The sequence below is a fragment of the Vicia villosa genome, linkage group LG1 (genome assembly GCF_029867415.1).
Source record: "Vicia villosa cultivar HV-30 ecotype Madison, WI linkage group LG1, Vvil1.0, whole genome shotgun sequence".
NCBI lineage: Eukaryota > Viridiplantae > Streptophyta > Magnoliopsida > Fabales > Fabaceae > Vicia > Vicia villosa.
This window is the reverse complement of record NC_081180.1, coordinates 251,950,831-251,966,619: the sequence shown is the minus strand read 5'-3', so window position 1 is coordinate 251,966,619 and position 15,789 is coordinate 251,950,831. Positions and strand designations below refer to the sequence as shown.

The window sequence follows — 15,789 nt, the reverse complement described above, 5'->3', positions numbered from 1 at the left end:
AAAGTTTCAACTAAAAATGTAATTGTAAGTTTAAGTCTATCTATAATATTAGAGAACCATCTTGTCACTGTTACTGTGATTAAATACATTTTAATTGTATAAAATTTAGTGTGAAGAGAAAATTGTAAAATGTGACAGTCTAAATCTTGAAGGAATTTCTCATTGAGTTTATGGTGTCATTATATATAAACCTCTTATAATTTATCATTTTATGTCAATAAACAGCTAAACAATGAGAGCAGAAATTTCTCATTGAATTTAACAAAATGGTCAAAAACCATTCATAATCTATTCAAAAATAAATTCCAACAAACAACTCATCAATAACTAACACTTTATAATCATTAATAGTTTCTAAACAATTAATCTAAAAGTTTCTCTATGCCTCTCCTAGAACTAGAATTACATAGAGTGTGATTCAGTAAAGTTCTCAATGGTGTCTTGTATAAAAGGTTTCCATGAAGCCTTAATTTATTATTCTTGATATGATTTGATGAAAGTTCAAAATATACACAACTTTGATTCCAGCAGCTACTTGTGTGGATTCAAGCTAGGGAATAGCCCCAAAATATACTCTGGCATGAAATCATGTCTTGTTAGGATCCCAACAATTGGAGGCCTCTGCACAATCCATAACATATACATTATTCAACTTTAACTAACAAAGAAAAAAAAAATGTAAGCACGGACTCTAGACACTGACACAAACACTGGACCCGACACCAATATTGACACATCGACACTATTAATAATTTGAAATAAATAAATAAAATAAACGCAATCATAAATGTTGGTGTTGTATCAGTGTCTACACCGACACAAAAGAATTGAAATTATTGCAAAAAGAGAAAGACTTACTCCTGGTATCTTGGGCACAACTAGCAAGTGTCTGAGTCCAAGTTCCCTAAAAAGAAGAGCAGCTTTTGCAAGAGACATTGTTTCAACAACAGTATATGGAGATTTGTTAGTTATTGGATGAAGATCAACAAACATTTCCATATCCTCTTGAGATATTTCTAAATCTTCCAGAGTTATCCCTCTCCCTAAACCCGGTTTCGCGAAATCACTTGCCTTCAACTTATTAATAATGGTAGACCTTGTCATAACTCTCTTCCTAGTGAACAATGTCTTGTGCTTGAGAAGTACTAGCAGATGAGACCTCAACACCAAACCGCATAACTCGGGAGCATCGGTTAAAGGCGGCTCGTCGATCACAGGAAAGCCGTGATGTCCTGTCACTTTTAATGCATGGACAATGTTACCAACTTTCTCGATTCCGCAGAAAGTAAAGAGTGGACAGGATACAACATCGCCTGCGACTAAATTCTTCATGTATGGCTCTGCATGTGCCTCCATGAAAGGAAGTCCTTTCAACATCACAATCTGATCATAAACACCTTTGTTGAAACAATCCGCCACTGTTTTAGAAACAAGGAGAACCAGCATAACTAATGGGAGCATCAACAAGTTGTTAGTGAGTTCGAGAAGTATGACGCAGAGAGAAACTGTCATTCTCATGGTGCCACCGAGGAAAGATGCAGCTCCGAGGAGAGCGAAATAGCCTGCATCGAGATCCGTGAATGGATTTAACACGGTCCCTACTAGACGCCCGTATGAAGCTCCTGCAAGTATGACAGGAATGAAGAGACCAGAGGGAATGGCAACACCGTATGTGACAATTCCAAGCAAGTATATCGCCACGAAGAAAATTATGAGACTTGATAATTGAAATGCAGCGTTGGAAGATTCAGAGCTATCGATGAATAGTTTGCGGATGGCATCGTCGTTGGTAGTGAAAAGGAGAGAGCTGAGATCGTTGAAGTGGTTTGGTGGACACTGAAAACTGTCATAGTGTAACGAAAAGCCCGCGGATGATGAGTTCGGGCACTCTCCTGGACATGGCACACACTTTGATAGCAACGGTAGCCCAAATCGAATACAAGAGGTCATAAACGAGATAACCATCACTAGTAGAATTTTGAATATAGGACCTTTCCTGCAATTCAATTAAGTTATTCAAATTCTGCTACGCTATAGTGCTATAACCGCTATTTAACAATACTATACAAAACTAGTAATTGTAAAGGAAATTGTATATACATTGGACATACCCATTTATGGTGGTGTAAGTGCGAAGGACTTTGTCGACAAGATAATTGTACAAGCTTCCCATGAGACCACCAATGACTCCAAGAAATATAACTGCGAGTAGGTCGGGTGTGGTGTAGGCCGGCTCTAATGAATTGACATCAAACATGATGAGTCCTCCTTCTCCAAATAGACCACATTTGCCTCCTCCTTGATGGCAAAATTGGGTAAGACCCCTAAAAACAACTGCTACAACCGCTGTGGTGAAAAACGTGCGCCACAGAAGAGCGCTCCTCCACCACGAAGCTGCTTCTTCGAGCGCGAAAAGGACTCCTCCAACGGGGGCACGGAAGGCAGCTGCAACACCTGCAGCTGCACCGCACGTGATCAAATCCCTTCGATCTCTATCGTTTTTGAAGTATCTGAGCCATCTCCAAGTGAGTCTATATTTACGAGAACCACCTTGTCCGAGTAAATTAGCAATGCAAGCACCTGTATGTACCATAGGTCCTTCTTTCCCCACAATAAAACCACCAGCAACTCCTAAAATCGAACCAAATATCTGTTCACCACTTCAAACCATTATTATCATCCATATATATTCTAATAGACTTTCCATTATATATAATACTAATACAGATTATACAGAAATAAAAGGCGAACCGACAACAAACTGCGTCCAGTCCTTTTAAAATAAAATTTAGAAGTAATTAATAACGAGGTACCTTGACAAAGAGGGTAGATGGAGCCAATATAGAATGTGCATCAATGCCATTGAGGTATGCCTTGACCTCTGGTATACCGGAACCTGCGGCTGCAGGGGCAATGTAAGCACAGAGAGCTGCGGCGCCAACCCCTAAAATCATGTTACAGCCAAAGTAGACTGCAAATGCTTGATGATACTTTTGCTTGAGCATGAGATTATTAGTTAGTAGAAGTTTGAAACCAGCAATATTTTCAACTCCAAGGTTGTTAAAGAAGCCAACAAGTCCTGTAATTAAACCAATAAGAAGTGCAAGGGTCCACTTGAGAGTAACATATTGGTATATCTCAACCTTTGTTCTTGACCTCCAGTCCTGCTTCAATAGATCATTCTCAATCATCCTGCATAGTCCATGCCACCATTAATAATGTACTAGCTAAATATTAATGAATTATACATGAAAACAATCACTTTTAAAACCATGATACATTAACATGGTTTCTAAGAATGATTCAATCTTGTCATATTCTTTTATTTTAGTTTGAATATTTTTTCACAAATATTATTGATTTATAAATATCATTCACTTGCTTAAATTAAAATTAAAAAATAATTATAAATAAATAATGTCATCAAAGATTAAATTTTACATAAGTAAATTATACTCATCTAACCATTCTTACATGCCATCCATCCAAATTTTAATAAATTTTGTCGGCCCTGTGTGCAAGGTCTCAAATTTTGAAAGGTTCAAATTTTTTTATTAATATTATTATAAATACAAAAAATACTATAATAAAAATTCAATAAATTAAAAAAATACTATGATAAAAACTCAAAATATACAAAATTATGAGATTGATAAAAAAATATTATAATTAAATTTATTTTTGTTTAATATATAATAATATTTTAGATATGTCGTTTTTAATTATTATGATTGTATTTTTTTAATTTAGACATATTTTTTAAAGTAGAACGGAGAATCTGAATTGATTAGGCCGACCTTACTATAAATAATTAATATTAATATTTTTTTTACTATCTTAACCTTTTCAATTTCTAATTAATACTTATATAATATCAAAAATAAACAAAAATCAAAATGTATTTCATTAAAATTTGGACCAGATACATTTTTTTTTTACGTATAGATTTAAGATCGGATAAAGTATTTTATTAAATTGATTCAAAATTTAAGATCGGATAAAATCACTATGCTTATATCAATATGTGGTTTTTTTTTTTAGTCCGGTTCGAGGGCGAGTTCTGGCATCAAGTGGTTTCATCCCCTCCCGATCGCAGTTGGGGGGATCGAACCGTGGTTGGTTCTCCCTACCAAGTCCAGCGCCAATCACCACTGGACCAACTAACGATTGGTAATATGTGGTTCTTTAGTTTTCAAAAGCTTAAGAGTAAAATTCATACACACTATATACATACTATAAAAGATGTAGTGATACTTAAATTTCTGACGTGGCGTATTAAATATTCTCCTCATCTTTATCTTATGAGTTTCATTGCACTAATATATAAGGTAATCAAAATCCAGAATTTAAGCAAATTTATTTCATATTCAAAATAATATTTATATCTATAATCCAAATTTTCTATTTAATTGTAACATAAAAAGTTACATGAACAAAGTCAAATTAATAAAATGTAAAAAAATAACTCAAAAAAATGTGAAATTTTTTCAACAAGTTTATTTGAATTCACTGAAAACACTGCCAGTCAAACTAAAAAAATTTGGATTTTTTTTTCCGAGAACTTGGAATTCGCAATTTTAACAATATTGCTTACTACTACAAAGAAGTAATTTGAATTAAAAACAAGCATGTGACCCACCCAGTTATGAAAACTTGATTAGATTTTGATTTTCTGAGAGATGGAAGATAAAATAAAAATAGATTTTGATGAGAAAGGTTAGGAATTGATTTATAATAATGAATATATGATATGAAAGATAAGAAGAGAGTTATGGAAGGAAATGAACTAAAAACATTAAGGAGAATAGTTACTGACTCGTAATCAAGACTTTGAATTGGAGATTTATTGGCTCCAACGATGGCGAGTTGAGAAGATACATTGGTTCTCCGTCGAACCAGCAACGGTTGTTTCTGATCATCATCACCGTCGTCATGGTCGCCGTCGCCGCCAATCTCAATTCTTTCATCTGCTTCGTCTGCCTCCCACTGATGATCCATGATTTGATGATATTATTATTGTGACAAGAACAACACTCTCATATATCTTTTTGTCTATTCACTTCTCTCTGCATGGAATCTAATCTAATACTCCCACCGTCCTGTACTGTCACTTTTATACCAGTTTTTCATTTATGCTTCTAAAATTTACAGGTCGTCCGAACATTTTATAATGAGAAATAAGATAAACAAATATCAACTATTGATTTCATCAAAAGAGAGAAATTAATTACCACTAAATATTTACCTCTCTTACATTCATTTAACTCCATTATCAAGGTTAAGTTAAAGTCACTAATATTTTAACTTTTTAAATATATTAATTTAAAATAAAATATTTCACTCTTTTTCATATTCTATTACCACTATTATGTTAATATCTTCACATTATAGTTTATACTTAATGTATAGAATTATATATTCATTTTGTAACTAAAATGTTTTGTACTTATCTATATTTAATATAAAAGGAATAATTAATTTTTTTGTATATTTTTTTCAATGATATCATTTCTTTTAATTATTATTTTTAGAAATATTATTTTATATTTTTATTAAAATGTTATAAAAAATTCAATATTTTATTACAATAGAAACAATCATCCTCCAACAGGAATAATATCAATGAAATTTATTTTAACTTTATCTCTTAAAAATATTTAATTGCAGTATATGTAAAAATAATTATAATTAAACATCTTAGATTTAATTGTAATTATTAAATATTTTGATAATTTGTAGGCTTTTTTTTTCATTTTTGTGTGAATATGATGAAAAATAGATTTAGGCGGTATATGAATATGTAGAAGAAAAGATTTATAGATTTAGTGGTAAGAACAATAAGGATATAGTTGTTTTAACTTTAAAAAAATATATATATTTTCAAAATAAGTTTTATAAAAATATTTTAAAAAAATTCAATGCATTCATTATAAATTAAAAAATCAATTTTGCCATCTTATAACATAAATATCCATTATTGAAAATGAAAATATAATCAAAATTATAATTTTAAATATATATATATATATATATATATATATATATATATATATATATATATATATATATATATATATATATATATATATATATATCAGAAATAATTTTTTATAAAAAAAAATTAAAATATTTTCTAATTTAAGTGTTTTTTTTTTAAATTTTGATATTCAAAAAAATAAATAAATAAACATTTTAAGAAAAAAGATTTAAACAAATTTTTTATTAGAAGTTTTTTTTTAAAAACAATTATTTCTAAATTCTTTAAATAAAAATATGTAATATTATAAAAACAATTATTAAAAAAGGTAAAACAAACAAACCTTAAATAAGGAGAGAAGTCAAACAACTAGAAAAGAAATATTTATAAAGATTATCAAAGAAATCATTAGAAACTATCACGAGATTACCGATTTGGATAGAAATATAATTGTTGTTTATGTGTGAAAATAAGTACATTATAAAATATACAATGATAATTATTTTAATAATTCATAAAATTATTTTTAATTTTTAAAAAAAAATTATGTGAATAAATGATGTATAAAATGTTTAAGACTTAAGAAAAATAACTTGTTTATATCTATGGCTTCAAAAGTGATTATGATGAAAGTCAAACTATAAAATAAAACTTATTCACTTCATTCTAAAATGAATGATTTAAGTGTTTATTTTAAATAAATTATAGTTTTAAAACGTTTGGTGCACATGATAAAAGACAAAATAGAAAAATATTAGAAAAATATTTGTACCATATTCTATTACAATTCAATGTTTGATAGGATATTATAAGTTAATTCTGAAACTTATCTTATCATGTCTCATCATTCAAATACTTATCTTATATATGGGTTGGGTTAGAATTCGACAGAATAAATTAAGAAAGTAATTTATTAATTTACTCGTATAACAATTTTTAAAAAATATGTATGATTTTGTCATGGGAGTAATTTTCTAATTTTATATAATATTAAAATATTAAAATCTAATAAACCAAATTATTTAAAAATAAAATAATTATAAAATTTTAAAAGTATGAACACTAATTTTCTTTTTTTATTAAATTAAATATATTTTCGTGCAAGGGTTGTTTTATTATTTATATATATTATATATACTTTTGTTTTGTTTATCTAACATATATAATAGAATTCATGATCTTTTCTTAAAAAAAAATAAAATTATTTACTCAGTCGTGTCAATGATTTTTTTTTTAAATTTATATAAATCATTAATTTTTTTAACAATTTTAAATTTTTAAAATATTTTATAAAATAATTTAGAGAAAATGTAGTTGTTTTACAAGAATATCAAATATTATAAAATAGGATCTCGATGAATATTTATTGATGAGGGATATTCTTACTCCATAATAACTTACTTCACATCTTGACCATTAATTCTTATCAATCTAGTGGTTAAAAATAATAAATAATTAAACATTGAGAGAGGAAACTATTACTAATTATTTTTAACCATTAGATTGTATTATGGTTTTATATTTTAAATAATATATAACGTAATAAGAGATAATTGCTATCGAACTCTCATGTTGATTTTGATGTATGGAAATAGGTTAGGTCACACTATATTTTTAGAAAAGTCATATTTTTAGAAAGTTATATTAGACTTTTAAAAAAAGTTTTTGATAAATATTATCTAAGATTTCAAATACTTATTTTTAAGTTAGTTCACTTGATAATTGTGCAGGGATATCAGATATAGACATTCTATTTGTTCATTTTAAATGGTGAATTTCAACCATTAAACTATTTGATAAAAAAACTTTTTTAAGTATGACATCATTTTAAAAAAATTTGATCCGGCTTATTAAGATTTAAAATGAATATTATGCATTTTTAAAAGGAATATTACTAAAAGGTCAGGATCTCAAGCTAAGAATTTAGCAGCTTTTGTGCATTGGTATTTTTTTACCGTTGCGCTGTCAGTCTATTTCAGATAGAGGGGTACGATAAAGAGAATTATCTAAGGATGAGACGACCTCTATGAAGCTTCTAATAAGGGCAAAAAAACAAATTGATCATCAGTTAAGAAGCTGCTCGATCCAGCCAACTCCGACAACCAAGCAAAGGGATGTAATATCATGGTTTTTAATCTAAAACACTTTTCCCTTACACACCTTGTGTTTGCAAGGTAATGTTAACTCTTATTTTGATAGAGATACCAACACATAAGAGACCTCGACAATACTTCGAAAAAAAGACTATCGAAGGAAGATTTCTGCTATAAGCAATTTGCATTAAGATATAGAGAATATGTCATAAGACAACAAGGACATGTGCCATTATTAGACCAACTCGACCACTACAAAAAAACATCAATTTTCCAGGTGAATAGCACCCCGCAAATGCAAATATCACCATGCAACGTAACAATTGCGGGGTGGACAAAACACCTCGCAAAAACGTTAGTCCCAACTTTTTGCAAGGGGAAACGCACTTCGCAAGTTTGCCAAGTGATTTTTACTTCGCAATTTGGCCAGGTGAAAAGCACCTCGCAAGTCCTTTACTAGAGTTACACGCAAACCAGAGCAGAGAGCAGGAGTGCATGGTGGTTCAGAGCAGAGCAGAAAAAATTGAAACTTGCGGGATGAAATTCACCAGACAAACAGTAAATAAGCTAATAAAAGATGATATATTTATATTATTCTAAGGTTAAATTATTAATTTTAGAATAATATAAATATAATAAATCATAACTATCATGATACATAGCTAAGGATACATGTGCTATTGAATATTGATAATACAATTTTTCTACAACAATAATCAAATCATAATATCATAATATCATAACTATCATAAATATATTTAAAATAGTAATAAATGTTAAAACAATATTTATGTTACTATAATATTTATGTTTATCATAATAATAGAGGTTAATAATATTCTTTTTCCTAAAATATAATATTTAATTATTTAACATATAATAAAAAATATTTTGTTTTAACAAATAATAATAATTTGTTTTTTATAATAATAAAATATTATATTTTATAAAATAAATAAATATTCAATTTAATAAAAATAAAAAATATATTCTATTTTTACAAATTTCAGCATATATTTCTACTAATTTCAGCATATATTTGTTCCCATTTCAGCATATATATTTGTACCTAATTTCAACATACAAAAATCATTCATCATATTTTTATACCCATTTCAACATATATTTCTACTCATGTTCATACAACATACAGACCAATTATTTCTATCATACAAACCAATTAAAAAATTTTCTAAAATAAAAAACAATTTATAAATATGTGTACCTTATGGATTTGATGAAAATATAGAAAGCAGATCCGAATCCAGCAAAAAAATTGAATCTTTGGGTCTTGATTTTGTATAAAAATGGAGAGAATTGAGAGATATAGAGGAGTTGGGAAAGGGTTGGAGAATGGGAGAAAAGGGTTTGAGAGAATAAGGGTTTGAGAAGTTTTGAAGAATTGTTTAACGTTACTGGTGGAGAAAAGGGAAAGGCGCATGTGATATATAAAGGAAACTTGCGAGGTGAATATCACCCCACAACTTTTCTGACTGTTGAGATTTGCGAAATGCAAATCACCCAGCAACATTAATGTCAGAAATTGTACATAGCGTTCACCTGCCCTTCTGTCAATCAATGACTATAATTAAAGTTTTCCACCCACTTTTTCAAAAAGAAACCTTGCGAGGTGGCTTTAACCCCGCAAATATTATTCTGTTGGAATTTGCGACGTGGGGTTCACCCCGCAAATTCTTTTTTCCGATATGACATTAAATTTTGTCTGTCACTACTGATGCATCAATAATTGCACAAATAAATTTCCCCCAAAATTTAAAAAAAAAAGCTGCGGGGTGTTTATCACTTCACAACCTTCTTTTGAAAAAAATTTAAATTTCCCTCTAACTGTTGCGAAATGGAAAAACTTATAATTTTTTTTAAACTGTGTTGCGAGGTGAATAACACCCTGTAAGTACGTTTTTTTACGAGGTGATTACCATATGGCACAGTCACCTGGCTAATAAGTTGTTTTCTTGTAGTGGACCTTCAATATTGAGGTCGGACCAACTAAATGTGGCCCTACACCGATAGAGGAGAAACATCCATTAACAAATAATAGATAATTAAGCCTCTCTATAAAAGCATCTCGCTGCTTACATGATCCATATTTGAGAGACTGTGTACAATTTGGTCTCTCACCTAAAGTATATTTCCTTTATAAGTCTCATGTTTGGGGATGGTGTACAACCTGGTAGTTTAGACCGGATCCAAACTCGGGCTCAACAAAGTCCGCCCCAGTTTCAAGCCATCTCATGGGGTAAGACTAAGCTAGATCAATATAAATGGGCCCAATCGAACAGGTCAGACCATGTTTAATATGTCTTATTTCTTACTAATACATTTTAAGACACATACGTATCATTCAAGGCGCATAAGTAGTCGATCTTAGGCAGATAAACAAGGGACTTGATATCCATTAATTTGCCTCAGATAGATAAGGAGACATTGATCATAATGGTAAATGAATTGGTCATTAAGGACTCAAAATATATGAAATTATATATAAATTGACAACCATCACACAAGAAAGGGAGACACATTCTATATGATTTAGGGTGTGTTTGGATTGGCGGTGGACAGAATTGATTTTAGTAGTATTGAGTTTGGTAGAATTGATTCTATCAGAATTGAGTTTAGCAGAATTGATTTATGTTTGGATACATTTATGTAAAAGTGAGTTGAATAATAAATTTCAGTGTAAAAAACATCCAGAATCAATTCTAGAGGCAGAAGCTACAAATTCTAGCTTCAAGTAGAATCAATTCTGGAGACAGAATCAATTCTACTTTTGCCTAAACAAACATCTTAAAATCACTCAAAATCATTTCTACATTTATAGAAGTGCTTTTGGCCCATCTAAAAGCCAAACCAAACATGTTATTAGACTTCAGACTCTGATTGACTGCACACTAGTAAAATTACCAATCAGTGTATTTTACGTGTACAACCACCATTAAAATTTATTATAACCGTCTCAAACGAAAAGATTAAAATTGAGAGATAGAAAATTATGCTTCGCTTTAAACTTTCTAATTTTATACAGTAGTAGTAGTAGTAGTAAAAAAATTAATATGGAAGCAAATTCTTTTTACAAAAATATCTTAAATTTTCTTATGCAAAAAATTGTATAAAAAATATATCAAAATTCATATATTAAATTATGAATTTATATATATATATATATATATATATATATATATATATATATATATATATATATATATATATATATATATATATATATATATATATAAAGAGAGAGAGAGAGGGATATCTATCAAACCTAAAAATATTTTAGAGTCTGAGTTTGACCTATTTAAATAAGGGAAATGCTAACGTGTGTCTTCGAGACACTCTTTAAGAATTTTAAAATGTATGTTTTATTTTGACATACTAGAATTCAATGTACTGGAAATAAAAATGATTGAGTTTTCTAAATATATATATATATATATATATATATATATATATATATATATATATATATATATATATATATATTCTTGAAAATTCTTGTAATTAATATATTGAAAATAAAAAAAATTATATTTTGAAAATTTATTTTCTTTATTTGAAATCCTTAAAAAATATATTGAACACGCGTTCGCACCCATTAAATAAATAAGTTATATAAAAAAATCCAAACTTAATCTTAATAATAAATAAGATAAGATAGATTAAACTAAATTTTTAAGTTGGTTAGATTATATATGAGAATATACTAAAGCTTGAATTTGAATAAAGTTAAACTAAGGATTTGGGCTCAGGTGATAAATGAGGTGGAAATAATAATTGGTCAATTTCATGACCTCTCGGCACGAGTTCTGGATTATTAGGGTCCTATTCTCCTAAGAATCAATGGAAAAAAAATTAAATAAAATTATTTTAATTAATAATATCGACATTTTAAAATTGACCTAGAATTTACAAACCCCTTTCTCTTTGTCTTTAGTATAAAATATTTTTAAATTTTAATAATAATTAATAAATTTAAAAGTCATATTTAATTATTAAAAGATATTTTATAATCTTCATTTACTAAATGTTCTTACAACAAGAGACTTGTGAAGTATATATTATTATTGTGAGTTACCTTTGTACATCCCCTCTATTTGCTTTTATTAATATAAAATAAAATTTATTCAATTATTTTAAAAAACTAAATTATTTGATTGGGCATCAAGAATAAAATGTTAACAAAACTTTAATTGTGAGATAAATATGAAAAAATTGTTATACCAAAACTTAAGATTTTTATATAAAAGTATATACATTAAAAAAATTATTATTTAAGTAAATAATAATTAAACAATAGATAAAATAGTGTATATAATGAAAAAAATTTGAAAAGGAAAAAAGTATAGATATAATATACTTCCCCATTTTAATCTAGTTTGGTCACAAGTCATTGGACGTGAGACATCAGACAAGAACTTATTTTGCGGCGCATGTTGCACCCCAGACACACTCAACTTAATTGCTGCCTCTATTATTATATTTTTATTTTTGAGAAAATCTATATTTATTTTTAGAGTTTAATATAAATAATTAAAATAAAAGTCAAAATTTAATAAATATTTAAAGACTACGATTCACTGACAGGGTAAAACTGCTTTACACGGTTGGTGTATTTCTATTAAATCCTTATTTTTATAATTACAATTATTATATCTTTCGTTTTTATTATTATATTCAATCTTTTATTCTTTTTACAATATTATTTAAATTCATAATTTAAAAAATTAATTAAATCTAATCACAATAGAAATAGAAAATGACAAAATTTAGTATAATTTTTTAGGTATGATTCTTATTATTTTTCAATAAAAATATGATAAATATACTTAAATATCATTTAATGAATGAAAATAGGAGAAATTTACATACATGTAATAGAAAATTATATATTTGTCATATTTTTATTAGAAAATGGTAAGACTCACATCTAAAGAATTGTGACTAAGTTCTAAAAGCATTCTAGTATAAGAGGGCAAAGAATAGATGAACAATAGATTATGGTAGGGTTAATACTATTTTATCTCATTCTAATTTTTATATAGATGATTTTTAGTTTATCTCTATGTAAAAAAATTCTTGTAAAAGCACATTTGCTATATTAAAATTTGATTATTTTAATTCTTAAAGGAGATGGCAGAAGCCACCTGCTTATGTACTATGTTGATTGTCATTTTTTTTCTTCAATTTTTTAAATGACATCAATGCATACTTATGCCACATCAGAATATGAGACATAATTTAATGTGAAATAGGAGAGAAATGTTGTCTTCTTTAACTCGTCTCCATCTTCTCCAAATTATGGTTTCCTCCATAATATTCTTCCTATAGCTTTAAATTAGGGTTTGAAATGGGTGGTAGCAGAAATTCGTCCACTGGTAATTCGAACGGAAGAGAAATAGATGTGGTTGCAACCTATCAATGAAAGTGTGGGTTTCAAATAACCAGGAAAACCCTAAGAGGAAGTTTTGGAAATGCAAAAATTATGAAAATGTATGTTCTATTAGGCTGACTTAATCGATAAGTGGTATTGTAAATCTGATTCCTATATAATTTCTAATTGTTTGATTTATTGTAGAATGATGTAATATGTGATTTGTTCATCCGAGACGATGAAGCTGATGACTTGTTATTGAGCAGTCGAAACAAAGAAATGTTCACAGGTGCAGACATGGAGTGCAAAAATTTTGAAGTCATCATTGATATCTGAAAAAATTTAATAAAGAATATGGGAAATAATTCGGAAAGGACTGAAGGAGTATTATAATAGTCACCTTTAAAATGGATGTTATAAAAAAAACTAAACTATCTTTTTTTTAGTGTAAAAACAATTATAATAAAATTTCAATTATCAAATTTTCAAAATTCTTCATATGCGCTTTTTTTAGGTCCCAAAATGTGTTAAAGAGAAGAAAAAGAAACGAGTGGGGACTAGCCAAGATCTACTCAAAAGAAAATGAATCTAAAAAAAGGTAAATCAAACTTTTTTTATTTACAAAATCATTCCTAATATCCAAAGGAATGGAGTAAAAAAATGTGAGAGAATTAGAGGTAAGACCTATATTTGTAAGGTAATTTGCACAACTATTTTTTTCGCTACATATATGAGAAATAAAAAAGAACTTACATTCAATGACTGAAATGTAAGACCTCCAATGCTTTCTTAGTTGCAAGGCACCATACTAGGTTTCGAAAAGGCTTGAACAACCAAATGAGAGTTGATTTTAACCCAAAGTTTAGGTCAAAATTTATCATTGGCTATCTCCAAAGCTCTAAGGACGAGCCGATGTTATCTTCTCTCTATATTTTTTTCGTGTTAGTTCAAATGAATAAGTTAGACCTAAAGACCACTCAAATTATCATTTGCATAATAATTAACTTCTCTTTCATTGCCAACAATAGCTGAAAATAAAATATTTCAACAATTTTCATATAGTAGGATACCAAAACTAACAGTTTTTCCATAACAAAGATCTTTAATTTTGATATACATACTTAGCTTGGATGGAAAATCGTAGATAAAAATATCGGAGCCAACAATACCTATTGGTTCACTTTCTTTGGTGCATTGATTTGAGATATTTCAAAAGATCGTGACAATTTAGTCTTCTCTGGAGAGGTTGGGATTAGTAACCATGTAACTTTTAAAAATTTTAACATAACTTATTAGATTGAAAATGAGATAAGTTTTTCTCTTGTTTTTTGAGATGAGAATGTGTTTGGACCCAATACTGAATGGGTAAAGTCAATTTTGTCAAAATTAATACATATGACTCCTACACCCATGGTGAAATACCTTATGGCACTTAGAGACCATCGTCATAGTCATTTTTTGAAGGGGTTTTCATAACATTGAAATACGAAATTCCTTACTTGACGATTTATGGGAGATTTTATCTTACTTTCAAATAGATAAAGAAACAAGGTAATCTTGTGTCATCCTAGAAATTGATTTAATTCATATCGTCAATATGATCCAAAATCGATTTACTTCCATTATGCATCTCCATCCTCTCATTTATTAGGTATTCTCTTTCATCCACCTCTAATATTACACTATTCAGATAACGCGTATTCATTGTGAAGCAAACTCTTGTGCGGATACCCTAACCCTTGAATGTCATTATTGTGGAACCTTATTTTCCAGGATACTTCTGGGTGACATGCCTTTGATAAAGACAACAACTTTTGATGATGACAACTAATTTTCAAAGATGAAAATGGAATGTCCAATAATGACAAGTCAAACATAAGCGATTAAAGCAGTTAAATATGTAAACCAAAGTATTAGGGTTTGATGGACATGAATATCTGATGATGGAAACCAAATAGAATCTAACTTAATCCTCATCTCAACTAAAGCAAGTGTCTACAAGAAAGGAAACATCTGACAAGTATTTAAGTATATGGAAGTATGTGAATGTCTTCCTCGACTCGTCTGAGTAAACATATTGTAAAGCATAAGGGCATTCTCGTAAAAGTACATGGCTAATTCAAATACACACAAAATTGTATTCAAAATATTTTTCTCCAGCGAACCCTTTTTAAAATTTCTTGAAGCCACAACAGATAAGTTAAGAGCTATCAAAAAAGCTCTCGAAGAATTTTTTTTTTTGTATCTACTAATCGATTGCCACTCTTCCAATCCAGTGGAACAATTCAAAAATGTTTCCTAAGCGATTCAGACAATCTTTTAATGTTGTG

General features: G+C 28.6%; 1 protein-coding gene across 1 annotated transcript; it reads right to left on the bottom strand.

Moving 5' to 3' along the window:
* Window positions 1–205: 205 nt before the first annotated feature.
* LOC131625824 (chloride channel protein CLC-c-like) lies at window positions 206–5,125 on the bottom strand. The gene is made up of 5 exons (XM_058896653.1): window positions 4,817–5,125; window positions 2,814–3,192; window positions 2,112–2,650; window positions 859–1,996; window positions 206–621 (listed from the first exon to the last, which is right to left on the bottom strand). Exons 1-5 carry the CDS (start codon window positions 4,996–4,998, stop codon window positions 532–534), a joined length of 2,328 nt encoding a protein of 775 aa, XP_058752636.1. The 5' UTR covers window positions 4,999–5,125; the 3' UTR covers window positions 206–531.
* Window positions 5,126–15,789: the final 10,664 nt, after the last annotated feature.

Bases quoted from the DNA above. Each gene is read 5' to 3' on its own strand.
- LOC131625824 (XM_058896653.1), bottom strand. From the start codon at position 4,998: ATGGATCATCAGTGGGAGGCAGACGAAGCAGATGAAAGAATTGAGATT. The intron at 2,651-2,813 runs GTACCTCGTTAT...AGTGGTGAACAG, and splicing joins CATCTACCCTCTTTGTCAAG to ATATTTGGTTCGATTTTAGG. The intron at 622-858 runs GTAAGTCTTTCT...TGGATTGTGCAG, and splicing joins TTGTGCCCAAGATACCAGGA to AGGCCTCCAATTGTTGGGAT.